General features: G+C 46.5%; 1 protein-coding gene across 8 annotated transcripts in view; it reads left to right on the top strand.

The window, feature by feature from the left end:
* The first annotated feature begins 341 nt into the window (after window positions 1–341).
* ubap2l (ubiquitin associated protein 2-like) overlaps window positions 342–27,826 on the top strand; it is a 29,406-nt gene continuing 1,921 nt past the window's right edge. The window contains exons 1-29 of one of the 8 annotated variants that reach the window (XM_036555171.1): window positions 342–377; window positions 2,493–2,630; window positions 3,365–3,442; window positions 4,306–4,416; window positions 5,739–5,913; window positions 6,598–6,693; window positions 7,469–7,514; window positions 9,866–9,910; window positions 10,814–10,920; window positions 11,553–11,612; window positions 12,057–12,109; window positions 12,456–12,541; window positions 13,539–13,719; window positions 14,071–14,272; window positions 14,792–15,102; window positions 15,513–15,685; window positions 15,923–16,130; window positions 19,588–19,627; window positions 19,925–20,123; window positions 20,215–20,284; window positions 20,432–20,723; window positions 21,335–21,423; window positions 22,005–22,058; window positions 22,514–22,595; window positions 22,918–23,138; window positions 23,389–23,494; window positions 25,590–25,748; window positions 27,039–27,106; window positions 27,491–27,685. In XM_036555171.1, coding sequence (XP_036411064.1) covers window positions 2,535–2,630; window positions 3,365–3,442; window positions 4,306–4,416; window positions 5,739–5,913; window positions 6,598–6,693; window positions 7,469–7,514; window positions 9,866–9,910; window positions 10,814–10,920; window positions 11,553–11,612; window positions 12,057–12,109; window positions 12,456–12,541; window positions 13,539–13,719; window positions 14,071–14,272; window positions 14,792–15,102; window positions 15,513–15,685; window positions 15,923–16,130; window positions 19,588–19,627; window positions 19,925–20,123; window positions 20,215–20,284; window positions 20,432–20,723; window positions 21,335–21,423; window positions 22,005–22,058; window positions 22,514–22,595; window positions 22,918–23,138; window positions 23,389–23,494; window positions 25,590–25,748; window positions 27,039–27,106; window positions 27,491–27,685 — 3,603 coding nt within the window. In that variant the 5' untranslated portion in view covers window positions 342–377; window positions 2,493–2,534. Of the gene's footprint in view, window positions 378–398; window positions 545–2,492; window positions 2,631–3,364; window positions 3,443–4,305; window positions 4,417–5,738; window positions 5,914–6,597; window positions 6,694–7,468; window positions 7,515–9,865; window positions 9,911–10,813; window positions 10,921–11,552; window positions 11,613–12,056; window positions 12,110–12,455; window positions 12,542–13,538; window positions 13,720–14,070; window positions 14,273–14,791; window positions 15,103–15,512; window positions 15,686–15,922; window positions 16,131–19,587; window positions 19,628–19,924; window positions 20,124–20,214; window positions 20,285–20,431; window positions 20,724–21,334; window positions 21,424–22,004; window positions 22,059–22,513; window positions 22,596–22,917; window positions 23,139–23,388; window positions 23,495–25,589; window positions 25,749–27,038; window positions 27,107–27,490; window positions 27,686–27,826 lie in introns of those variants that run through there. The other 7 variants (XM_036555172.1, XM_036555173.1, XM_036555174.1 and 4 more) reach the window with 7 other exon arrangements.

The raw sequence follows: 27,826 nt of genomic DNA, 5'->3' as shown, positions 1-27,826 counted from the left end.
AATAACTAACTAAATAAATAAATACATAATCCCAAGAAATGCAAATTATTTCCCTGAGTTATTTATGGAAATGTCATTATGCGTGGATTTGGTCCAATATTCTCCTTATATCATTCTCAAAGCAAAAATATGAACATCGATTTCTAAGACGTCAGATAATGATGCTTGTGTCACAGAATTTTGTCATTTATTGTGAAATATTATTCGTAGTGCAAACACATGATTCTAGGAATAAGAGAATTGAACATAGCAAGATTGACCGATGGCGGGTTTTGGAGAGCGGGTCACATGACCAGGGTATCCTCTTGTTGAAGCCGCTGAGCGTTCTCTTAGCCACGTGACGCAGCTATCGGGGTGTCAGTGTGGAAAAGAAACAGGTAAATTCCGAGTCTCGCTTATTGTCTACGCGAGTCGATTCGGCTAATTTTCTTATATTGATTAAGGGTTTAAGCGTTTAAATTTTGTCCAGCATCGGCTTTGAGGTCGAAATCGAGACCACTTTGTCTTTTAAGCCTTAAATTTCAGGGCTCCAACCGGGTTTCTGGTCAGTATTATCGCCCGTTATTTATTTTCGTTATTCTGGGCCTAGCGGCCTAGCGAAAGCCTCGGTGTCAAGTATATGAATGCACCCGCTGAAAGAGTTGCCATGGTGGGATGGTCCTTTGTGGGAGTGAGCTACTGTGTGTTACCTTAAACCCGGAACGATTAAGGATATAAGGGTTTGGTAAAGAAATGTAACTATTAGAGCGAACTTTCAATTTATCCGACGCTAGTTATGTTGTAATACGGCGAAATATACGGATACCCGGCGAGTTAGCAACTGTGGTGGACCTTAATGTTGCCCAACCTGGTTTGTTTGAGTGCAATGGCTGCTTTATCGGCCATGAGGTTGAGGTGGCGATGAACGGAAGCCATGAAATGCACAGACTGCAACGGTTTTCAGAAATGCACAATGTTGCTGTAAACAAGTTGGGTGGTTTTAGCCACGGGCGGTTGTGAATTAATTTTGTCGGCCAACTGTTAGCTAGCTAAGTAACACCGGAACAAGAAATTAACTGGCTCGTTAGCTAGCTCAGAGCGTGATAAATATTTCGGCATAACTAGTTAGCCAATTGATAACCAGGGTTTTATGGTAACCAGCGATTAAGAAGTTGAACTCTGCTCTGTTGGGTGTATTTTCGCAACGTGAGTTACCTAGTAAATTTAGAGTGGAAAGCCAGGTAACTTAAGATAGCAACCTAGCCAAGTTCTGTTGTGTGATGTCTGGTAGTTAGCTAAACATTCTTCTGTGGTTATTTGGGGTTGTTTATTCAATTCAGTAGGAGTGAACGTTAACAGACTAGCTTAGCGTAAAGTAACCAGCTGGCTAAAGTTAACCAAGTTAAACTAGTCGGCTAGGACATGAAACATTAGCCATGTTATCTAGCTGGCTGGTTGCTCTTATCTACTAAGCTAACACTTAGCTACGTCAACTAATACCAGTTCAGTTGGGAACTAGGCAGTTTTCTAGCTAGCTATGACTGTAGCTACTCTTGTCTGGCAATCAGAAGGCCTAACGTTAGCAAAGGATTTTATTTTTAGATATGGCTACGACTGTACAAGGTTGATAAATTCTCCTGTGTTGGACGTTTTCCAAACTGCAAATCCCTCTTAGTGTGGATCGTATGGTACATTGTAGAAAGCTAGCTGGCTAGCTAACCAGAAGCCATAATTGTCTTTATGTAGTTAGATCGCTCCATCGGTAGCGAGCTAAAACCAAGTCTTGTTTGATGTAACGGTAGCTAAGTTAGGGCTGCGAGCTGACGGCTACAGGTGCAACCAGAAAGTGCGCAGTGATTCTTTAGTCTCGTAGTCTTCATCTTTACTCCCTCCTTTTGGTACCTAGATTATTTTGATGATAAAGGGGGGTCACTGACCACGAAATTAAATGCCTAATTAAGATAGCTAGCTACATTTTCAGCCTGTCATCGGTAGCTGATTATCAGCCATGACATGCTGGATCACACGCGAGGAGTTTCGAGAGCGTCCGGCATAGGCAGGTAGCTAGCCGTATTAATGCCGCAGGTGGTGGCAGCGTTCTGGTTAGCTCGATTAAGTCTTAAATCTGCAAACAGCAGTTTGTTATTTGCGTCGATTGGCATTTTGTGAACTTTTGCCAGTTGGAGTCTCTCGGTCATTTTTGCAGAGCTTTCACTTTCTGGGTTGTTTGCCAGCTGGCCAACACGCAGGTCCGTTGCGATGCGTGCCATATTGATAACCAGAGGCTGTAAGGGATTGAGTAACTTTTGTCTGTACCTCGCATCGCTCTGGCTTAACACTGCGATAGATAGCATCCGAAATTGTTCAAAGTCAAGGGCGTATATACAAATTTAGATTTTTGTGGACAATGACTGCGCATTGCACATTGATTTGGAAGGTATTGTTTATCTGATTTCCATTACTCAAGTTTGTTGATTGACAATGCCATCTGTCTCTCTTCCTTTCTCTCCTAGGTGTTATTCGTTTGTAAATACTGTTATTTGTATATACTGTAAATGATGACATCAGTGGGCAGCAACCGTGCCCGGGGGAGCTGGGAGCAGGCACAGAGTCAGACACAGAGCCAGACACAGCACAAGCAGAGGCCACAGGTAACACTGCCCCGAGTGCCAGCCACCTTTCTTTAGAAAAGTTTAATCTCAGCTGGGCTTTCGTGTGCCAAATTACAAACGCAAGCTTGGAAAATGGACCATAGTTTACGGTTAAAAAAAAGTTCTTTCTAAGGAAATCTTGCTTTTTGCCTTACAATGACTAAGAGGAAGTGTGACTTGGTGATGGAAGGACCACAGTCACCAGCTTCAGTGTCACATTGTTTATGTGTGTGTCTGTGTGTGTACTTACAAGGCTTGATATGGAAGCATTACGCTTTCTCCAGCACCATTTTACCAGTGAGTTGGCACAGACATACATGTGGGTTGTAGCTGTTTCTGTATGAACAGAAGGCATGGGTAAAATGCACAACCTGTGGGGGAGACAAATCCTTAACATATGTTAAGCAAATAAAATGATGAAAAAGCTGCTTTCTGTGTTATGGCCTTTAGCGCAAACTTCACTCCTTCTGTTTGTGTTCGAAGTTAATTCATGTGAATGTGTGTGGCCAATAAAACAAAATGGAAACTGCCGGTCTTCAGCTTGGCGTAGAGAGCGTGGCGTGTATGGAGCGGCCTTGGCGTGCTTAGAAAGGCGAGCAAGCGGATGCATTTGAATTATCGGCTGTGAGAATCCCCTTTCCCCTGTGTATTTTGTGTATGTGGGAAGTGGGCGCTTTGGGGTTGCTTGAAGAATGTGTCAGACTAACGACTCCTCCCCCCGTTCTGTCTTCCAGGCCACAGCTGAGCAGATCCGACTCGCACAGATGATTTCGGACCACAACGACGCTGACTTTGAGGAGAAGGTCAAGCAGGTAGGCTGCCGCTCATTCGTTTTGGGCTTTAGTTGGCTTACTCCAACAGGCAGTCCAGACGGCTACACTGATGAATTCCAGTCCGTTGTTGAAAGATGTGACCAAACTCTGCCCAATGCACCCACTGCATGTGTAATTCAACACATCTGAACTGTGTTTATGTGGTTTTTTTATCATCAGGGTAGGGAGCAGCAATGTAATGAAATAAAGGGTGATTGACTGAGTGATTGGGTAAACCTCACACCAGCGATTGGAACAAGAACACGGCTTGTCACTGAACCTTTTGTTAGCCGCTTAAAGCACTGTCCCACATTTTGAATACAAGACTTCACTATTGGCCAGATCATGAAAACTCGCCAAGAGGGGATCTCATGCTTACAATGGGATAAAGTGCACAAGTGTTACTAGAGTAAAACCCAGGCGTGTGCGTTTTCTTGATTCAGATTCATATTTTAAGTAGTAGTTTGGTGAAGTAGTCGAGTAGAAACAATCACGTAGTAATTTAGTGAAACCTTCCTGTGCTGTATCTGTAAGTACTTACAAGAGTAAATGATCTAGTTGCTTGTCCTGTAGGTGGGTTGTAACCTCCCCACATATCAGTAGACCCTTCATGGTTCCCACAGTACTTATGAAGGGAGGATGGCGTGTGCTACAATAAGCTAGCGCTGGTACCAGATGCTCTCTCTCAGCCTCCCTCTGAGTCAGAGGGCAACGCCAGGCTCACATAATGCTCCTGTGTTCCTGAACTCGCCGTTGAGACCGTTATTGGGACTTGTACTGGTAGACTGATGTGTGTTGCATGTCTGAAGTGTTTATTATTTTCATTTTCTAACTCTCTCCCCTTTTCCCTCCTGTTCTGTCAGCTGGTTGATATCACAGGCAAAGACCAGGACGAGTCAATGATTGCGCTGCACGACTGTAACGGAGACGTCAACAGAGCCATCAACGTGCTGCTGGAGGGCAGTCCTGACACTGTGAGTCCTGCCTGTGGTGTCAGGAGTTACGTTCAGGGCTTGCCCTGGGTCTTGAAGATGGGCTGTTTGAAAACATCTTAATTTCATTGGTTTTTCTGTATGGGTTGGTGACAGTTACTAGTTTGCATAACATCCAAAAACAGCAGCTCTTCCAGTGTTGGAAGGCCATAATTTCTCACCTTCAAGGTGTACCCCAAACCTGTACTATGGAACACATTGAACGTGTGACAGAGTGAAGACATTTGGGAGTTTGACCAAACTGTAGATGTACACGTTATGCTTCAGAAATAAATTCATTTTATTATAACAGTATACTTCTTCTTGCAGTACTTAAACCTTCCTTGACTGTTTAAAGAGTTTCAGATAGGAAAGTAAAATAACCTGTACTGCTAACGTATACAGAGTTGATATATTATTGATTTGCAATAATGTAAATCTTATGTAAATTCACAACTAAAAGGTGTGTGGAGGGCAGGTTTTGCTACAATCACTTGAACATGATGTTTGTGTTTCCCATCTCTTCACACTGTTAGATTGACAGCATTCAAAGTAATAACAAATCTTTCGTTGTATGTTGAGTACCATGCATGCTTAATAGCTGATGCATGCCAATTACACTTTTTATTGTGTATCAAAGCAGGGAGCACATAAACACTGGCCCCAGATCAGCCGTATTGTTCAGTATCTTAAAATGAGGATTACATGGAGAAATCTGTTACATTGCAGAGGGACACACAATGCCCCTTAGGACACACAAATGCAAAACGATAAAACAAGACTTGTACAGCAGCAACTTATTAAGGCCTGAAATAGTTTGCCGCTGTGTATTTTGTATTAGCGTACACGTTAATGTAATTGCGCACAGCTGATGAATTAATTTGGCCAGTTAAGCCAGGCTAATTGGTTGGAATGAACACTGGCATGCGGACCTGGCCTCTGTGTTTTGAGATTGACACCCCTGGTGTGAAGAAACTGAAAGCTGGGAGAGTTGTCTGGGAAGTGAAAGGCATTTCTTTTTATGACCCCTCCCCAAGACAAGGACAACGGACAATAAGTGGGAGGTTTTGCACTTTCAGTGTGTGATTAGCTTGGAGAGGGAATGGGTAAATGTGTGTGTGTACACTTAGGAATGGTGAGGGTGGTTACAAGACAGGTGTTGCAGTTTGAATTACGTTAGTGATGTAAGGAGCTGTAGTTGAAAATTTCATGTGTAGGTAACCTTATGTCTGCGTTTCATCCAGAGCACAGGACTTCCCTTTTATCCGAAAAAAATGTTCCAGTTTCTTCTTTATAACGTTTCTCTCCTCTGCTTCCCCGCTCAGGATTCATGGGAGATGGTGGGCAAGAAAAAGGGCGTTTCTGGTCAGAAGGAGAGCGGGCAAACGGAAGTGAGCGAGGAAGGGAAGGAGAACAGGGAGAGGGGAGGCGAACGGGACGGGGCGCGCCGGCGAGGGGGAGCTCCGCGCCGGGGCAGGGGGGCCAGCCGGGGACGGGAGTGTGAGTGCACCCCACCGCCACGGCAAAGCCGCACTCATGGAAAGCATGCCGGAAGGATACAGTACCAGTCAAACGTTGGGACACACCTGAATAATATAATGGGAAACAGGCATTCAAAGACATTTTGATCTGAAGACTTATGCTTTTAAATGCTTGGAATTTGTTTCTTAGATAATTAGTAATGGTGAAATTGATGCCTGTGTATGAATTTCTTTCCAAAAAATATTTTTAAAAAATAGTTTTGGGCTACTTTGAAGAATCTAAATTATAGGAGTTTTCATTTGTTTTTGGTTTTTTGGTCATTACATAATTCCTTTTGTGTTATGTCATAATTTTGATGTCTTTACTATTATTCTAAAATTTGGAAAATAGTAGAAGGAAAAACCTTTATGAGTAGGTGTGTCCAAACTTTTGAGTGGTACTGTACTTCTCAAATACAGCCTTCCAGAGTTCACGCAGCAGCAGCTAAAATAGAAGTGGAAGGTTGTGAAGCCACCATAAGCTATCACAGTGACTACAAATATTAACAGTTCAGCTATGTTTTTAACTGGTGAGATTCAGCCCTAGTGTGAAGAGTATTGTCCTGCCAGCACAGACATTGGGCACCTTTTCTGCCTGTGTAACCCCTGTCTATCTGTGTCCTTTATCTCCCGTTGCCCTCCTTCTTTCTGGGGCCTCTGGCAGTTCGTGGGCAGGAGAATGGTTTGGACGGTGGCAAGGCTGCGGGGGTGTCGGGACGGGGCACAGAACGCGGCCGCCGCGGGAGAGGGAGAGGCAGAGGTGGGTCTGCACAAGCCACAATTAAAGGCTGCGTTTGCTGAGTCAATCGCATCGATCCTCAGCTCAGAGTCTAACGCTACATTAAAAGGCGCCAAGGGTAAAAACTGTCAAGGTTGCACTATCATGACCGACCTTTTGTTGGGCTTGGGCTTACCTTGTATTTTGTTTTGACTCCATAAAAGAATAGCAGTCCAGTCTTGGTGGCTGCCATGATGAAATTTGTAACATCAGGTAGATTGGGTGAGGAAGGCGGAGACAGGGTCGCCAGACAGTATTTGGCGAGGGGGAATTTCTCAGAGTCTGGCCAGATCCCTCCCACGTTCATCTGGTTTTCGGAACCCTTCCCTGCCATAATGCTGACGCAATCTTTGAAACGGGATGAAGTTGCTGCGTCCAGCCCAGAATCATTTTCAGACCCTTCAGCAAGTAATTAAATTAGCCGAATACTCTGGAACAGAGTCAGGGTCTGTTTGCTACTAAGCGTTTCATTTTCAGGTCATTTGTTCACCGACAGGTCAGGTCAGTGTGTTAGTAATTAGCATTTGTAACGCCTATCCTGCTCAAAATTTCCATGTTGCCTTCTCGTTTTGTCTGTGTTAGTGCATAGATTCAGTTGCCACTTTGTGTGGGGTAATATCAGTGCATGGTAGGGTGGCTCAATCTGTATCCTCTTTTGCATTGCTGGTTAGATTGTACACATGCTGTGGCATGTTTAAGTGACTTGATTCAAGGAAATGACTGCTGCTTTTTGATTTTCTGGTCTCACTCTCTCTAGGGGGTGCCGGGAGGCGAGGAGGGAGGTTTTCGGCGCAGGGCATGGGGTAAGTGTGCACCCCGTGCTGCTCAGAGCGGGTGTTCATTCCTGTCTCTCGCCTGACGCTGCTGTCACCTAGCGAAGCTCATTCACATTGTGACCCCTTTTCAAAGAACAGCACCAGCTCCCCCGTTTCCTAAAATGGAGGGAATGGCACCTCACTTGTGGAAAAGCCCCTTACTGCATTTGAGATCCCCCCCCGTTTGGCTTTTCCTTCTTGTGGCAAAAGTGAAACAATGGCAGAAAAGTAAGCAGCATCCGTGTAGAGACACTTCAGTGGTACAGCTTGTGCTGTTCTTTGACTGGGATTTGGGGTGAGGTTGTCTTTAATGAGGTTGGTTTAAGAGTGGGTGTGTGTCAGTGTGTGGAGAGTTGTTGGTTTATGTCCAACCCTGGTCTTTGAGGGCCTCTGAGGTTAGCATTCAGGATGCAGTCACATCTCCTAGCCACAACCTTGAGTGAAATCACCAATACAATATTCAGCCCCCCAACAAAAATATTTGTGGGTCATTCACAACATGTAAGACTTATTTTTTATAGAGTGCAATAGAGCATGTGAAAATATAAATAAAACAAATCTCAGTGTTAATTACAATAGGACACAGCATGTAAAATATTGAGAAAACATACTGCAGTTTGGCTAAGTGCCTAGTTTGGATTTTCCATTCAGCACTCATCAATGGCCTCCATACAAAAGGGGTTTTCCTGGGTCTTTACCCAAGTAATTGGGGATTTCACTTGATCAAAGATGTACAGCTAGTCTAAGGCATTCCAGGACCAGGTTTGTGGGAAGAGGGGGTATGCTGTTGGAGATTCAGCAGAGGTGCAGTCTGTATGTCATGAGTGCATGTTCCCAGCCTTTTTTCTTTGGACATGTTGTGCTGAACTGGGTTGTTTAGTGGGGAGGGCACTGAGTGAAGCCCTTGGTTTGCCTGTGCTGTGAAACTGAGCTTGTGTGACACTTTCAATGAAGAGCTTTTACAGATATAGTCGTGTGTGTGTCTGGTAGTGGTTGATTGGGAGCTTCTTTATAGTCTGCGGCTATGCAGCTTTGTTACAGCTTTATTCAGTCAGTTTTCAGATTTTAAAGTTAGAGCTGAATTAATTACGCCAGTTCGGGTGCATGGCCTTCTGTGTCTCAGCCATTTTGGTTTGACTTAATCTAAAAGATGCTCAGTTCATAGAATCGCTGTCCTTAAACGGAGGTTAATGAATCCAAACAGCCGCAAATCATCATATGATACTAATTTTGCGATATTCAGCGTTTGCCCAGTTCTCCTCTGCTGGGCTTTGCGGAGTTTATGCGTTTCTGTTTCCCCTGATATCCATCGTTCCATCTTACTGTTCAGTACAATGCAGCTCTGGTTTGCGAGTGAAGTGTGTGGGGCTTGCTGTGTGCAGCGTTTGCCTGCGTTTGCATCTGTTTGCGATTGACAGACTAACCGTAACTGCGAATGTTTCGGAGACGCACACACGGCCAGGCTTGGTGAACGCGTCTAACGCCTCTAACGCGGGTGTGCTGCGCAGCCCCCCCCTCTGTTTCGCACCTCTCGTTTGGCTTTCGTTTTGCATGCGTGTGTTTCTTAGCTCTAATCGTCTCCCCCTCTCCCTCGCAGATAAAACTGACAAGCCTGTGCAGTGTGTGTTTTGAGCTGTTGTTTGGCAGCATTCATTCTGTAATCACAACTTCAGCTAATTCTGCCATATTCCTTATCCCTATTCTGCCTCACACCAGTTTGAACGTTTGGGGACGTTACGTAAACCTTCTGCACCTGCAGAGGTGTGGTGCTGCCACCCCTTTCATACAATGCAATCCTGCAAGTGTGTATTAACACTACATTCTCTCAGACACTCAGTCTATGCAAATGAATAAATGACTAAGTGTCGAGTGATTTCTTTTCTTCGTATCTTTTCTGGGTGCTGTTCAGAAAAAAAAAAAAACTCAGTGCTGCCTTAGTGCATTTACATTCCTATTTCCTACATTTATATTTCCTGGTTGCTGTGTCATACCTTAATTAATGAGATCAACCCCTTCAGGCAAAATGTCACACATCCTTCACTTGTCATCTCTGTCCTTTACACCATGTGCACAGTTTTGGTTTTTGCAGATACTGTATATATTGCATACATGCAAATATTGTTATTTAGTTGGAGCACAGCAGTTTGATTTCATCAGGCATTTCTGATACTGCAGGTGGCATTCCCTACTCCTCCATCTAAATACACACACACACACACACACACACACACACACACACACACACACAAACATACACACACGCAGTCACTTTCCGTTGACATTGTTCCACAATGTGCTTTTTGGGCTGCTGTAATTGTTGCTGTTGTTTTTCTCTAAAGCCAGATTGATAAGGGGGCAAGATATGATTTTTCAGGAGACGAGAGGTGAGTGACTCGCAAGCTGTGTGTCGCTATAAGTCTATATGTGAGGGTGCGAGTGGACGGCAGGCAGGACAGGCAAGTGGCATGAACATGGCAGCTAGCACAGAGGAACTCGCTTTGGCCTTTGTGTAGACATTCAGGGAGTTTGTCCGTCAGATGTTTAGGAAATCGAGTCACTCCCAATTTCCAGAACCCGTCTCCGGTTTACTGTGAAAATGGCCTGCGCCAGCTAAGCGGGCCATAAAAACCAGTCTGTCCAAGTGCCCCGCCCCTCCAGTATCTTCCAGTCCAGGCATAAATGGAGGTGCCAGCGCCCTGTTCCCATTCGTCACTTACGGGACTGATATGTTCCGCTTTCCCTGCTAATAACTCCCTCTTACTAAACAGTTGAGTTTTGACTGAGCAGAGAAAGATTGACATAGATAACATAGCACACAGCCCAGCAGAATGGGTGTATCTGAATGAGTGTGATAGTATTAAGTGTGGGGGAGGGTGTGTGTACTGTATAATTGTCCTTCTGTCTCTGATTAGAATGATTCCTCTATATGCCAGGTTTTGAACTGTGAGCGTGCCAAGTCTCTTGGCACTGACTCAGTAGTGACTGTCAAGCACAGCCTGGATTTTTCTCAAATATGCCCCTCTCTCTCATGTTGTTGTTTTTGGTAATGCATAACAGTGCTGTACTGAATTTTTCCCCCCCACACAGATTCAGGAAATGCTCGTTCTGATTATTCCCTTGCTTCCTGTGTTTCGTGTGTTTCCTTTTTCAAGAATTTAACTGGAAATTCATTCCCCTAAATACCCGGCCTCGTAGACTAATAGAATTCTGGTGAATGTCACCAGCAGTGCAGGTAACCCGCGCGTCCTCCAGGCGCCCCCCTGACTGACGGCTCCTCTCTCCTGCAGGACGTTTAACCCTGCAGACTACGCCGAGCCGGCCCAGGCGGAGGAGAGCTACGGGGGAGGCGGCACCTGGAGCAACACGGGCAACCTGGAGCCAGAGGATGGAACCAGTGAGTGCCTGTCTGTGTGTCTCCTAGCGCGCGGGGCTCCTTCTGCGTTTGCATCTTCGTTTGCCCGTCTGTCTAGTTAATGCAGTGAGAGAGCCATTTAAAAAGCTGTCTGCCTGCTTAGCTTTGAGCGGTGTACATTTGTCTTTCCTTGTTCCCCAATGCCACCTCTAGTAGCTGCCCCAATAGGGGCTGTTGGGGAGTGTTGTGGGACTGAATCTTCATAGACTCCATGAGAGGGGATGCTGCACTGACCTGTTTTAGGGAACCAAGCAACTTGGCTCTCCTCAGCAGAATAACGTTACTGGTTCAGATGAGCGAGTCGCTGGTCACTGATCACTCCATCCATTATGGGGTTAATGAAACCTTGCTGTTCCTAGTGTTGAGTCTCCTGCCCACTGCTGTCACTGGCCTTTGGGCACATCTGCTAGGGAGGGAGACTGGGCCCATTAGCCAAATCATATGCCAACATATGTCACTTGTTACTGCTTGTGGCTGGACTGCCTGTATTGGCTATACTGCCCTTGATGCCTAATATAAGTCTGGAAAGACAGCTCTGTCAGAACTGGAGATACAGTGAAGCTGATGTGTTTTTGGCTGGTATTGATCTTGTTCCCTTCCCTCTGTCATTCCAGGGCTTGAGTTCTCTGGGGTGGAGGGAACAAATTATCCCAGAAAATTTGACTCTGCTCCCGGTAGGATTTATTTCTCTCTTGGCTCGAGTGGCTCCTGTCTGTAGATAGTGTTTACACAGTTTTCAGAAATTCTGAGCTTCATTGTTATATGTGGAGTTTGAAGAGTATGTGAATATTATCAGCTAATATTTGTGTTGATGGATATGTGGATTTTTTTTTTACCCTGCCATAATTTGGCTATTGTAACTCAATGGGGACAGTCTCAAGAGCTTGAACAATTATAGGAAGACTCAGGAAGAATATAAAATGACAGGGTCACACTACAATTCGACCTAACTTTGATGAGCTAATAAAATGCAATTCAGTCTCAAAAGGCCTGTATGAGAGGAAGTTACGAATACGACACAAGTGAATTTGCTTAAACTGGTTAGCTAGGGAGTAGGATTCAGAGGGTGGGAATGTGAGCTTTGATTGATGTAACCATTTGTTCCCTTGTGAACCCAGGGGCGTGGAGGACAGCGACCGAGGAGTGGGGCACCGAGGACTGGAATGAAGACGTGAGTGTCATGGCTGCTGTGGGCAGGAGGAGGAAGTTTATCAAAGTTTCTTTCATTTAATTATATGGCACACCCACTTATCCAGTTCAGCATACAAAGCAATCATGGCAGTCACAGAGCAGTAAGCACCAAAGGTACACAACTGTAAGGGGCACAGTAAATGAGAATTAAGCTAAAAAAAAAAAGTGGCAAAATGCAAGCATGTAATTATTGTTTTTACACACAGTGCATGAGAGCTAACGAGGTTGATGTTACTAGTCACTAGTATGTTACTGATGTAACTACTGTTTAGCTTTGAACCACTATAGAAAGGTCTGATGATATTGTGTGTGTCCTCTCTCTTCAGCTGTCAGAGACTAAAATCTTCACAGCTTCAAGCGTGGCCTCCATGCCCCTCCCTCAGGAGAATGTCACCATCACTGCGGGACAGAGGTGGGTCATTCAGTCCCTGTTCACAGCCGTGTGGGGTGTGAAAAATCATTCACTGTTACTGACAAGCTGGAGGGCTTGGGAGAATGGTGTTTGTGGATCCTGTTAAATGAAGACTTCCGTGATGGCACAAACATAAAAAAGTGAATCTGAAACGATAAAAATGAAAGGCTTGTTTCATATCAAATTACCACTAAAAAACGAATGTCTTGCTTGTCTTGCCTTATTGGCAGATGCTTGACTGGCAGTAAGGATTTGTCCTTTTGGACAGTTTTTGGGTTCACTTCTGCTTCTGCTAAAGTCATGGTTTATGTGAATGCCTCTGAGCAGGTGCATAGTTCTCCTCACAGTTTATACCTCAGTTTAATCTTGTTGTTACAGAGGAGACCCTGCCACTGAATGTATACTGTACTGCAGTTTATTCAAACAACAAAAACGTTTCTGCTTTGCCAGATGACAAACGACTCCACTGCTCAGAGCTTTTCACTGACTGCCCAACTGAGGCAATCCGACCTCAGCTGCAAATCCAAGCCCATTTCCTTCGTGAGAGTACACTGAGACCTGTTTGTTTTTACACAGAACAATTTCCAAACAAAATGCGCCAAGTTACCGTGACAAATGAAGCGAGACCTCATTCAAATTCTGGAATCAAATTCTGTTTGGATTTGGGTTGATTCCTGGTCACACGCTCACACTAAAGTCCAAACTGTATCATGTTTGTAGGAATACGCTCTGCTAGTGTATGCATTTCCTAGACTTACCGCATTGAGTACATTTCTGTGATTTATGGCTTGCACGTATACTAGCAATCCCTGCACTAATGTCATATTCTGTTTTATGTAGACATAAATACACTTACATGGGGCAACAGGGGTGTCAGTATCCACAGAACATTCTAAAACATTTTGCTTTAGATGGGGTTTGTAACAGCAGCTGTGTAGGCTCTGCAGTGGAGACACCTGCGGCTGTTCTCTAACCATGTGTCCCCTCTGTCCAACAGAATCGACCTGGCGGTCCTGCTGGGGAAGACGCCCCCGTCTTCGTCCTCGGAGACGGAGGCTGCCCCCCTGGAGACCCCTCAGCCCCCCTCCCTTTCCCAGGCGCTGGTCTTCAGTAACTCCAAGCAGGGTGGCCCGCTGTCGCAGCCCCCCTCCAGCACCCCCTACCCCCAGCACAGCATGGTCAGTGTACAGGCAAGCCCACGGGTCTCAGAGCGTGCACAGACTTGGCTTTCCTCCAGTTTCCCACACTACATGACCTTTACTCGCTGTGGGGGCAATTGCTGCTTTACAGAGATGTGGGAGCTTTGATATACCTGGCTGACATTTTTTGTGTGTTGTCTTTTGCTGGAACCTAATGGTTAAGTGTGTTGTACTGAATAACATTTGATTTCAGAAAGAGTGATTACCAAATGCTTGCATTGGCTCGGAAGGACGCTTGGTGTTTTAAATAACCCCCACCCACATATTTCCCGGCACAGTCAATTCCCCCATTCACCCTCTGTTTTTGCTCTTTCCCCTCTTTCTCTGTAGGCCAGTATGCTGAGCAAGAGCTTTAGCGAGGTCGGGGACCCCAAGGGGAGCACTGGAGGGACGACAAGCGGCTCTCAGTTCCTGGAGCAGTTCAAGACAGCCCAGGCGCTGGCCCAGTTGGCCGCCCAGCACTCCCAGACCGGGCCCCCCAATCCAGCGTCCTCTTCTTGGGATACGAGTCCCTCTGCACTGGGGCAGTACGGTGAGGGGCATGTAGGGTTTTTCCCAATGGCAATGGAAGTTTTGACACCGAGTGGTCACATACATACTTTATTAAAGTGGAACATTTATCTTTTATCCATTGGCAAGAGCGGTCTCCTCCAGTTCTTACATGAATGAAAATAAGAGGGAATGTGCATTATTGTGAGTGAGAGAGGGTTTGCCTTGTGTTTTAGACCCATGTTTGGAGTGAGCACCATGTCTCTTTGTTTTTCATATCTTGTATTGTATATGGCACAGTATTGACTGGTGTAATCAATTGTTTTAATGAAAACTAATAGTTCCGCAAAAATAAAAACTATTCAGTTAATGCATATTGAAATTTCGACCAATGTTTGTTTCCCCATTTAAAGACCTTTTAAAGACAGGAAAAATCTTTCATGTAATTTGTTTCAGCCACACAAAAAATGGCATCTGGCCAGTCAGTAGCCTCGTGGCCCACATGGTCTGTGTTCAAAAAGTGCAGTTTTACTGACCCTCATGCTCTGTCCCCTGCCTCCAGACCTGAAGCCTCAGCCGGAGCCCGCGGTCCACGCCTCCTTCACCAAGCGGCAGCCCTACCAGCCGGCTGCCTCCTCCGCCTCCTCCATGATGGACGCCTTCCTCCAGGACAAAGGCCCGTCGTCCTCCCTGCCCCCGCAGACCGCCCCTGCCCCCATGCCGCTCCCGTCCTCCCCCCTCTCCAAGCCCCCCGCCCCTGTCCCGGGCCAGCAGGTGTCCCCCGGCTCCTCGGACCCGCAGTCCTCCAGCCCCCAGCCCCTGCAGCAGCACAAACTGAAGCAGCAGAAGAAGAGGACCTCCATCACCACCAAGGTACCGTACCGCGTGCACCGCCCTGATCAGCTGGGAAAACGCTTTGATTCAGGAAGTCCATGGAGAGCGCTCACATATCCCACTGTCCTTCACATGTCATGGGGAACTATCCAAAATAAATATATTCACTTTTTTGCGTATCAGATTTGGGGTTGAAGCATGTAGAATGATCACCATCACCAAAGAAAATAAAGAGGAGAATGATGCTCTGTCATTCCTGGTGCACTGGGGCTATCCTGCAGAGGCATTCCCAGCTGTGTTTAGCTTCCCACTTCAGCAGTGAGGCTGAGCTGTTATAGGTCTGTGTGTGCTGTGCAGCTTCTGGACTCTGACCAGGGTGACCACCTGATTTCGAGCCAGCTTGTGTTTCTCTGCAGGCCTTGTGATGGATGTCTCTTTGTTTCCTGCAGATCCCAGCACTTGCGGTAGAGATGCCCGGTTCCGCAGACATCTCTGGGTTGAATCTGCAGTTCGGGGCGTTGCAGTTCGGGTCGGAACCGGTGCTGCCTGAGTACGACACGACGCCGGTGACCAGTGCTCCAGGCACCCAGGTCCAAAACAGCCTCTACACCAGCGCGAGCAGGTAACCTACCCTCATCCCAGAATCCACGGCTCGGCTCGCTGGGGGCCCATCAAAAGCGAACCCCACACCCAAATTCTGTGTTTTTTAGCCACGCTGGGGTGTGTGATCATTATACCTGACATACCTGAGAACGACTCCTTTAAAACATGTGAAAATGCACCCCATAGCCACACATACACTTTACTTGAGGTGTTGAATGCCAGGCGCTGTATAGTGACACTCTGCTTTCTGTTCCAGTGAACCTGCACCCGCCATCCCCAACCCAAGTCAGGACCAAGGCTATCAGGGCAGCGCTCTCCCGGGAGGCGGCCCCTCGTACCCTCCTCAGGCAGGGTCGGCGGGTGTGGCGGGGCAGCCCGCTCTGTACGAGCAGAGAGCCACACAAACGCGCCGATACCCCCCCTCCGTCTCGTCCTCCCCGCAGAAGGACATGCAGTCCAGCAAGGTGAGTCCATCCCTGCGCCTCCTTTCCCATATCCCTGCGCCTCCTTTCCCGTGTCCCTGCCTCTGGACTCACCCAGTTTGAGGCCTTCACATATATTTCCCACTAACCGGGGGGCTTGTGAAGTGGGTTTCCTACTAGCCCAGCTGACATTCTACTAGCCAATTGTGTGCTTGGCTGGAAGCAAAATTCTAAAAGGAATAAACTTTAGGAAATTATTTGTGCAAAATTTATGTTTGTTCACAAATTCAATATTGTGTTGTAATAAAAAAACATAAGAAAAAGTAGACATATTTTATATTTGTATCTACTCTCTCCCTACTAATTTTTGAAATTCCAACATACCAAAGTCTAACTTGAGTTCTTTTGATTGTGTGTGAGTGTGTGTGTACATTTTTCAACCCCGTCCATCACAAATCCTTGACTTAGTTTCCATTCTCCTACCAGCAGCGTATATATATATTTGGGAAATAAGCTGACATATCTGGCCAGCAAGGAATGGCTGGGAGTTTATTTATTTTCTTTTTTTTTTTAAATGTAACTCAGTGGAGCAGCAGTGATCTGAGTGCAGAAGCTTTGAGAATCCATTGTGTGAGTACAGGAGGGGTTTATCCAACATTTCTCAGACCTTAGAACAGAGGTCCCCAACACAGTCTGGAGAAAGACCATGCAGCCACCCTGAATCACTCCCTCAGAGTACAAACACAAGCTCACATCAAGTGACGTTTTCAAGTGATACTCTGAGTCTGTTTGGAATTGTTTCTAGAGCAGGAGTTCCCAAACCTGTCATGCCCACAGCCTGCTTAATGAATGCATACATCCATTTCCTGTTAGCCACCCATTGTTGCTTGTAGCGGTTTCGTTTTTGAATGCATGTGACCTACTTTTGACAAAATAAGTGTTTATTGTTCCCACTACAGTATGCAGTTTGGTCAGTGTGGGTGTCCATGGATGGGGTATGACGTGTTGCTCACATGTATCTCACAAGCCACAGTTTTGGAACCACTGCTTTAGACTGACCAACCAGTACTATGATGATTATCATTCTTTATTGATTGGTGATTTAAGGTGGTATCAGCTGTATTGTTGCTCTCCAAGACCATAGTTGGGAACTTCTGGTCAAGGCCAGGTTAAGACTTTGACCTACTTACCTGGATGGTAGTTCCAAACTTTGCACCCAGTCTGTTCTTGTTGTGGTTGTTTTATTGTGAGGAAACGGCAGTCTGACGGTCTAACTACCATAGGTTTCAGGTTTGCTAATCTGAGGAAATGGTATGTCAAAGTACTGATGCATTCTGGGGGTTTGTCCGAAGCCTGCTCAAATCAAAACTTAGACCTGCTCACTAATTACAACTGACAAAACCTGTCCGTAGGGTGACGTGGAAAACATACAGAGGAGCCAAGTTTGGAAGTTGCATCTAGCTGAGAGGTCAAAGTTCAGATTTGTGCCTCGTTGTCTTCTAGTGGTATCAACGCAGGATTCCCAACACTGATCCGGCCCGCCTCCATCTCTGTTCCCTTATCAGCCTGGTATGATTTTTAGCCCACTCTTACGGCCAGGGGAGCTCAGTATCTCTGAATTCCTGTAAGAGCTTAACCCCTGTTATTGATTGCCTGAAAGGAAGCTTAGCAAAAAAAAAATGCAGACACAAGATGCACCTGTGCCATAATACTTAGCTTCCAGAAAGTGACAGACACTGTATTTGTGTTTGAATGAATGTGTTAGGATTCAGGCAGTTGTCAGAAGTGTACATTGCCTTGCCTAAGGCCTGAACTGAATGTTGTTGTGTACAGTATTCGTTGCTAGGTGTAGAGACCAACTTGCTCTGAAATGATGTCCCTCAATGGAGAAAGACCAACATGAACACTCTTCATCTCTGTATTGTATGTGTCTGCATAGCCACATAGTTTCTCTTGCCAAATTGAAACGGGGATCAGGAACAGCATAATGTAAAAGCATGAGGTTTGGGGGGTGTTCATGGACCAGAATTGTGGAAGTTCTGTCTGAGCTCTGTGATTGGTCAAATAGTGGTCAATTGTTGTACTTCCCAATCTGAGGGTATTTGGATCTTTACAGTTCTTTGACTGAAGCATTCAGCAAAGCAACTGGATGCGCCAAAGCCCCACAGTCTGCCTGACTGGAAAGGGTTAATTGTCTCTTTCTGTTAATACTGACCCTCCGTGCATACAAAATTTTGTTTAACCTTGGGCTTGATTTTTGTTGTAAGTGGTGAACACAGTTGTCGTCTGTAACCCTCACGAGTAGATGGTAGATCTGTAATAGCCTCCTTGTGTGGTAGTGTCGGGAAAGTGAAATGGGAATGTTGCTGGTTTTATTTGAGGTGGCAGTAACTGCAAAGATGTGAGACTTCACATGTCGGATTACGTGGTTTACCTGCTCTTTTCTTCCCAGTTCAGTTGAACTAAAGCTGTCTTGGATAAAGTGGCACAAATACTGTGTGCACTCTTAGGTAATATGGTTGTACAAGTGAAGTGCCAAAATGTGGCACTGCATGCAAGTAAGCAATCTGGTGGACATCCACTGTAGATGACATATTTTGAGTGAGAGATTATCATCTTGGAAAACAATCTGTACTGTGATTGTTTTACCATTACCATCCTATCATTTATGTACTGCTAATCAGTCATTTTCATGTAAAGCAGATTTGGTAGATTACAGGTAAAGGTAAAGTACACAAAAAAACCTAATAATCTCCCTATAGTTGCATATCTGATAATTCCATACTCTCTGCATGTGATGTAGCTGCTCCGGTTGTAATCCCACTGAGATTACATGCTATATGTATGAATATACATGTTATGTATGTTCTGATAAAGTATGTATTGTTACAAGGGTATGCAGGTCTCAGAGATTGACTGTATACAGTGTTTCCCTTTCATGGCACCTGTCCTATAATCCCGGGAGATGCTCGTATCCCCACACTGATCTCTGAGATGTCATCTGATTCAAATGTAGTGTCTGGCTGTTACCCCTGCTGGCATGTGAGGAAGAGAGTGTCAGCAACCAGTCAGAGTTAATTACCAGCTGTGCTTGATGTATGCATAGCTAAAAATTTCAAGCCAGTTCTCTCAGGATGCACAGTTGAGTAAGTGATAATATGTTAGTGCACTATTAGCTGATGGGTTGTGTCAAACCCAGTAACACAGCCAGGCATGGTTGTACTTTGCTTTAGAGGCTGATAACCTGGAAAGGATTCCCTTGCTGTTGTTGAATGGCAAAAGCTCAGCATAGCTTTGTGTCTAGAGACATCTGAAATAAAGTGAGCAAAATGCAGAATTCCTACTCCCCACTTTGTATTCACTGCCACTCTAAAATAAAGAGATTCCCTAGTGATCCCGCTCTGGCCGTCTCCAGCTTCTCCTGTGTCACAGGCCTGTGTGTGTGTGTGTGTGTGTTGCCTTCATGTGTGCAGTAATGTCTGTCTTATTTTTTTCACAGAATGGATTCAGTTCAATACAGACAACGCAATCAGTGGAAGGTGAGCTATTCTGAGCGCGTGCAGCCCCCGTGCCCTGATTTCAGCATAATCGTCTCTGGAATCCTAGCACAAGTACATGTTGAAGAACATCTGCATTTGTTTGATCAGGAAAATAAAAGCATTTCTTCATGCACACACCCCCTCAAAATGATAGTAAAATATAGTTTAGTTTGACATGGCACACACCATCCAAGTGGTTATCTTGGGGTTTAAAGATGTCCTGGTGGGCAGTTTTGATGCATTTTGCTTGCCTCTATCTCCAACTGCACCTCTGTCTCCCCCCCCCCCCATCTCCAGCTGCAGCAGGCTCTGCAGTGTCTGTAAAGCCAGTCTCGGATTCGGCTACCCCAGCCCCTGTGTCCAGCATGGCCACTTTGACGGACAGCACAGCAGGTCCCGCTTCCTTGCTGACCACAACCAATCAGACAGCCCTCAGCGCCTTGGGCCACAGTGAAGATCTTCCCCCTAATTCGGTCACTCAGCCCCAGCACAACAAGTAAGACATGTCTGCATGAAGGCTCATCAGAGAAATTTTCCTGACCAAAACCGGCGAAAAGATGGTTAATTTCTTCTTCCTCTCTGTCCAGCTCTCTCTCCACGCAACAGAACAGTCTAGCCCCTTCTTCCACAGTGCGCACCTCCAACTCCACCCTGTTGGTGAGTCTGTAAATTGGTCTTGGTTATCCTGTGAGATAAGGTTGCTTGACTATAGCAATGGATTTCTGTGAGTGGAGCAATACACACATTTGCAGTTTGCTGTTCAGGTGTTGATGACATGATTTCTTTTTTTTTTGTGTCTCCTAGCACCCAGGCGTGGACAGCGAGTCCAGCCTGCACTCCTCCTTCCCCTCCTCCGTCTCGGCCGTGGCCTCCTCTTCCGTGTCCTCCTCCTCAGCGTCGGCCTCGGTGTCGCTCAGCGCGCCTCCCCCCTCCGTCAGCACGGTGTCGGCCCAGCCCGGCCTGGGCCCCGTCAGCAGCCTGGCCATCGGCCTCAACAGCGCCACCCCGATGGTCACGCCGGCCTCCTCATCATCGGCGACGTCGGCGGCCGCCCCCTCGTCCTCCTCGTCCTCTCGCAGCTCGGCGGCCTCGTCAGGTCAGGCCCCGCTCGCGCTCGCGCTCACGCTCTGTCCTGCGTAGATTTGGAGCTTCGCTCGTTCATTTCAAAGCAGCACGGCAAGTCCTGGGGAGCTGTGACTAAGCAGGTGTTCCAGCTTTCCGTTAAACACTAGTTATCAGAACTATAGAAGGAAGCTAAACTGTCGCAGCTGAGGCAACGATTAGCAGATGTCTGGCTAGAAGAGTACCTGCTGAGTACTCCAGGGTTATCCAGGGTGAGGTTTGAACAATACTTCTAACTCCTTGTATTTGTAATCCTATTGCAGTCCTATTACGAGATTTCTTTGCATTTTAGTTTTGAATGGATACTCTTATATTCTATTGTGCTGGAAGTCGCTCTGGATATGAGCGTCTGCTAAATGCATGTAATGCAATGTAATTTGCTTTCCGTCTTTATTGCAGTTAGTTGCACCTCCCCCTTGCACCTACATGAGATCTCTGCTCACCATTCCCCTCATTTGTGTAAACCGTATAAACGTGTTTATAAATTTACCGACAGCAAATTCCTACAGATTGATTTTAGATGAGCTGATCAAAGTCAGACAGTAGAGCAGCCTCTCTAAAAGTGTTCCCTCCTGTTCTCTGCAGGGAAAGCACCCCCCAACCTGCCCCCTGGAGTGCCCCCTTTGCTGCCAAACCCTTACATCATGGCGCCTGGCCTGCTCCATGCCTACCCTGTGAGTACTGTTTCCCCTCCCCTCGTCCACACAAGCACGGTTTCCCAGTTCGCAGTGCTTGGACCTTTCAAACCTGTCCTATCACTAAAAAGGGAATATCCGTGATAAAAATTGTATTCTGACCCCGTAATACCATTGTGTTGTGTGTTTCTGCTGCTCCATTGTTTTTCCTGTCGGTTTCACTATTGTTTCTCTGGTGACCAGGTGGTTGGTTGATTGTCATAAACGCTCCTGCGTTGCGCTAATGTTTTCTGAGAAGCCAAGACGGGACCTTAACAGAATTTTCCTGCTTATTGACCGGCCACAAAATGTAATGAGATTACTGGTTCCTTTTTTGGCAAGAGCCAGATGTGCATGTTGGTTATACTACTCTACCAAAAAATCCACGCGGAATGTAGGTCATTGACCTTCAGTTAACCTTAAATCACTGTAGGAGAAAAAAAATCCCTTTGCTATGGCTTATTGGACAGGTAACTCCTTACGCCTATATTGGAGCAGCTGCCCAGCATGTTCTCTCTCTGACTCATGCTAAACTGGCAGCATTTGCAAATTCTGAACTGGGTTCTCACTCTCCCCCTCAGCCCCAGGTGTACGGATATGATGACCTGCAGATGCTCCAGACCAGAATACCTCTGGTGAGTCCCCTCCCTCCAATACGTTACTGTTTAGATCATCATTTTTTGAAAGAAAGAAATGAAAACGTGGTTCACAGGAACATCATACAGATGTTTCTTTGCAGCTTACTTGATATAATAACATTGGGGAGTGTTTCACACTGTTGTTCACCAAATGTAATTATTACTGTATCTCAGTATCCCTTTGTATCTGAAATGGTTACTGCACACCGTGCTCCTGTAATGTGCTCTTTGGGCAGTTTGGCTTACCATCTGCCCATAATTAAAAAAAAAAAAAAAAAAAACTAGGTATTTATATCAATGTTCAATAACTGTAAGCAAGTTTACAAACAGTTACTATAGCTAATGAGGTGTTGTGATAAAAAAAGTGTTCCAGATTAAAGCTCCGGATTAAAGCCCTTGCCACATCCCTTTGTTCATTGCATGAAAACTGGAGGTTTGTTTATTCATTACAGGATTATTACAGCATCCCATTTGCGACTCCTACAACGGCACTGACTGGCAGAGAGGGCAGCCTGACCAGCAACCCTTACTCTGGTAAAAGCTCTCCCTTAACCGTCTGTCTCTCCGCCCTTCCTCATGTAAACAAATATTGTTTCTGTCTCTGTTAGAAATGTGATAAGAGAAGGTTTGAATCCCTCCCCTTACTATTCACCCAGAATGAGAGTACTGTCAATGTATTATGTTTAAGGGGTCTCCCATGAAGGAGACAGGAAAATTTGGACCTGTTTAAAAGAGGAGAAAAAAGGGGGGGGCTGACATTTTTACAAAAGGTGTCTCCTCTTATGCTCCGTGACATCTCTCTGCGTCCTCTGTTGCTCTGCGTCCGTTTCTCTAACGGCTTCCTGTCGTCCCGCAGCGGGCGACCTGTCCAAGTTCGGGCGGGGCGACGCCTCGTCCCCGGCCCCGTCGACCACCCTGGCGCAGCCGCAGCAGAGCCAGACGCAGACGCACCACACCACCCAGCAGCCCTTCCTGAACCCCGCGCTGCCGCCCGGCTACAGCTACACCAGCCTGCCCTACTACACAGGCGTGCCGGGCCTGCCCAGCACCTTCCAGTACGGGCCCGCCGTGTTCCCGGTGAGGAAGACGCAGCCGCACGCTGTGCCGCTTTAACGCTCGACGGGCAGAAGCACGGGCGTTCCTCTTTCAGCAGCTGTGGAGGGTCTAAAAACCAGCGTTTGTGTGTGTGTGCGTGCGTGCGTGCGTGCGTGCGTGCGTGCGTGCGTGCGTGCGTGCGTGCGTGCGTTAGCAGTGCTGGACAGAGCAGTCAGTGTGTCTCTGTGTTAGATCGTGCTGAGCTTTAACCTCCATTGTGTCCTTTCCACAGGTGGCTCCTACCTCGTCGAAGCAGCACGGTGTGAACGTCGGCGTAAACGCCTCAGCCACGCCCTTCCAGCAGGCCAGTGGCTACGGTTCCCATGGATACAGCACTGGTGAGCAACGCAAACCAACTGTGTAACTCTTCAGCCAAGTGAAGCAGTTACCGTTAATTAATGTATACATAAACTTTATTGTAAACAGTTGTTTGACAGCACTTGAAGGGCACAAGAGACCAGGATGTAATATCTAATTTATGTAAGCATACGATACTGGACACTAAGTGAAAAGTGAATCTTGGGAAGTATCCAGAATTATTTGGCGGTCTATTTCAAAGTTATACCTATGAAAGTGTCAGAGTAGCATGATAGCATGAAAGAAGACAGTTTTTTTTTTTTGCCAGTGGAATGACTATTACCAAAGGCACTTTGAGGGTGAAGTGATGTAATGTGTGCACAACCCTTTCACATTTGCATAAGGATTCGTTGTTCACGAGCAGTGGAGCAAAGCATACCATGGGCTATGTACACTGTCCTTCTGGGGTGGGGAATTCCGGAGAGGAATGCGCCAGCTTATGAAATTTCCTCCTGATATTTGTATATATGTACAGTATAGATTTGTTCATCAAATGTGGAGAAATGGAATCTGAATTATCATATTGGCTCCAGTTTTATCCGCTTTTTACTTTTTCTAGAAACTTGACAGTCATTCAGTCAGTTCTGTTGTCTCCATCTCCTCTGTCCACATGCTCAAAAGTGTACATGAAAGCTCCGCTACTCTAGTTTGCTATTATGATTTACTCCTGTCAAAATGATTCCTCTGGTAGATTTAACATGTAGAGGCGGAGGTTGACCAGATTAAATTATTGGAGATTAAAGTATTTTTGGAAGCTATGCAGCTTTGTGTCCATGAAAGAAGCCACAGGTTTAAACAGTTTCTAGCTGTTTAAACCATTTCTGTTGTGTGGCTTGGTTGGTAGGCTTACAGTTGAATTGGTCCAGATTGCACTTCGACCTGTAGCGGCTTCTGATTAACCCTGTGTATACACTTCCTCACAAATGAACCGAAGGTGAGAACGATGGGTTTCCATATACGTGGATGCTCTCATTTTTGGTATTTGTCTGATTGCTGTTGTGCACTGCGCTGAGCCTGAATTGCTCTTAATGGATGGACATATACACGCACGCACATATTCTGAAACCCATGTGCACACAAACCAACAATCAGGAAGATTAATTCTGGTGATGTGCCAGCCGTGTGGCATGAAGCTGCTGCTGCTCTGGCTGCCCCCCAGGTTTGCTGCATCTGACCAGTCACTGAAAGGGAAGAGCCTGGGGGTCAGAGGCTACCCCTCGAGCTTCCCCCTTTGGGTTATTTTCGAACAGGTAGAAGACTGCACCCGCTTGGTTCTGTCTTTTTTTATTTTGTTAAAGCAGGGTTGTGTTTTGTGGTGGGGGTGACGGAGAGGCTGTGCTGGGTTACGGGCCGCTTTGCCTTGTGGACGGTCAGGGTTCAGCTTTGGATGGTTGGTTGCTGGTTCTGGAGGGTCGGAGTTGGTTCTGAAGGGGCGGGCTGGTCCTGAAGGCGTGTTCCATTGTGCACCGCTTGCTTTTTGCGCACTTGCTGCCCTCTCTCCCTGCACATCCAGTGGGAGCTCACCAGGATGTCACTGGCTCTTCCCACTCTTTCACCTGACTGGCCATGCTTTCTTTCCTCCTCTCCTCTGGCTCTGGTCTGGGTACAGACCCCATCTGTCTGCCATCTTTATTTGCACTCATGTTTTCATGTTTGCCATCTCCTGCTGTGTTTCTGTGAGTCCTCTCCAACTGTACCCAACTCCTTCCTTTTGCTGTTTAACACTCTCACTCCACACACACACACACACACACACACACACACACACACCTCTCCCCATGGCTCCCCATAAGCTTCCTCTAAGCAGTGCACCCCAGCCTGCCTCAATCTTCTCATTCTTCTTTGTCCATCATGCTTTGCATTGCTTCCTTTTGTACCATGCTGTCTCTCTCTATTGCACAATATTCCCACAGTGCAGTGCGCCACCCCTCCCCCCCCGCGCACCCCCCCCCCCCCCCCACTTCTACCCGCCACACCAGAAATGCTTGTGACTTCTGCCACACTCCCCCCTCGCACCCCCCGCCCCCCTGGCTGGTGTCTAATGCAGAGGGCTATGGCTGTGTCTGACTGTTGCAGGCTATGAGGATATGGGCCAGCCTTCTGGGAGTGGGGATTTCTGTAAGGGTGGATATAGCACTGCTGTCGCCGCCGCCGCCGCTGCTGCTGCTGCCGCTGCTGCTGCCGCCGCTTCTGCGCAAAACAAGCCGGCCAGCTCCGTCACCGGGCCTGGAGCCGGTGAGTCCCCGCTCCGCCCCCCACCTGCTGCACCAGCGTCACCTCTCCTCCGCCACCCCAAACCCAAAAGCCGGGCTTTGTGTCAGTCTCCTTTGCCAGCAGTTTTTTTTTTTTTTTCCTTCCTTCCTTCTTTTCATCTGCCTTCCCTTTCTTGCCATGCATCTTTGTACCTTTCATCAGTCCTTCCATCTTTGTTGCTCTACATCCATTCTTACTGTTCCCGACATCTGCATCTACAGCTTATCTCTCTCCTCCATCTGCTGCCGCACCCTTTCTCCCTCCCTCTCCCACTGTCTCTGTCCCGTTGTGCGGTGGATCTGTGCCCTGTCCTGCTCTCCTTGCCCAGTGTCTCTCCGCTCGCTGGCTTGTGCTTGTGGGAGCTTGGCCGCACGGCAGGACCACGGCCAACATCTGTGATTCTGCTTTTCACTCCTTTTCACAGGCGGTCAGTTGAAAATACACAAAGCTCTGTAGTCTTTCGCACCTGGATCTGTACCTAATGTCTAATGAAAGGATGTGGTGCACAGATATACAAAGCCTAGAAAACGTCTGATTTCGGTGTTATGGTTTGTGCTTGAAGTAATTAAACATGATTAATCTCGCCAAACTGGGGAAAAGGTCTTGGGTCCTGTGATGAGGTCACTGCAAACCCTTTGATTGGCTGGTCTTTGTGACCAGTCACATTTCTGCGAGAATGACTTCGCGTCACTGATGTTGGTACCATTTCATCCCCGGGCTAAGGCATGAGTAAGCCATGCTAGTAACCGTAGCAGAGACTTTATCTTGAGTAAATGATGATGGCAGCATGATCTGACATTAACCAGGCAAAAGAAAATTTAGTCCAACTGCAATGTTCACAGCAACTGCAAAAAATGTACAGAATTATACAATTAATGTTATGCACTGTTTGCCTGCTTACTATTGATACTGGATAATATTGGATACTGACATAAAAAAACTTTGCATCACCTTTTTGTAATGGTTTAAAAGAGGTTACACTTCTCTTTTGTACTTTTGCAGTGTAGTTGGAGTTGAGTTAAATCACCTTATGTTGCAGTTTGGTCCCTCTATTGCTGCTTGCAGGGGCCACCATAGAATGGGTTTTGAATATATGACATTGCTGCCAAATCGGTCTTACTTTCGTCTTTAATGCACCAAAATAGGATGGTTTTACAGCGGATATTTATATCCTGTCCTCAACTGCTACTTGTGGTAGACTGCTGTATGAGGCTAAGTATAGCCTTCAGCTTCTATCAGATCGTGCTTAATCCCCCCCATGTTTTTCTGCAGGAGTCTCTGTGACGTCCAGCAACACTGGGGTTCCGGACATTTCAGGGTCTGTTTACACAAAAACGCAGGTGAGCATGTTTGCTGTGAAAAGGACTGGCAGATCATTGGGTCTAATAATATCGTCATGATTTTACTTAAAAGCTCCAGTTTGGTAAATATGACATGTATGAAGGCACTAGCCTGTCTGCTTTCAGGCACGGATCATTTGATCTGATTTTATGTTGAACACCAGCGCAGAGATGCAGCATGTGCCCCAAGCAACAAGGGCAGTCAGAAGAAGAAAGTTAAAATAAAACTGAAGTGATAGAAGCATGAAGGTTGTGAAAAGAATTCATGTTTTAAGGGCTGCCTTTTGTCTTTTAACAGATGAGCTTGCAGTAATCTCAAAGTTATGTGGTTAACTTTTCAACATACTGATGGTGTCTGATGTTGTTATCCCCCCCCGTCTCCAGTCGTTCGACAAGCAGGGTTTCCATGCAGGGACCCCGGCGGCCTCCTTCAGCCTGCCCTCGGCCCTGGGCAGCGGGGGCCCCATCAACCCCCCTGCTGCTGCCGGCTACGCCCCCGCCCCCTTCATGCACATTCTGGCACCCCACCAGCAGCCGCACTCCCAGATCCTGCACCACCACCTCCAGCAGGACGGACAGGTAGCGCAGCTCCTCCGGGTCCGTCACACCCACTGCGTGTGAGGGAACGAATAAAAAAAATAAACAGGGCACACACTCCGAGTTAAATATGAACTTGACCTGTTTCTTTCCACCGGGTGTATTGCTTTTTAACATTGGCTC

The sequence above is a fragment of the Megalops cyprinoides genome, chromosome 21 (genome assembly GCF_013368585.1).
Source record: "Megalops cyprinoides isolate fMegCyp1 chromosome 21, fMegCyp1.pri, whole genome shotgun sequence".
In the NCBI taxonomy this organism is placed as follows: Eukaryota; Metazoa; Chordata; class Actinopteri; order Elopiformes; family Megalopidae; genus Megalops; species Megalops cyprinoides.
Note: the sequence above shows the minus strand (reverse complement) of the source record. Positions and strands in the feature narration are given on the sequence as shown.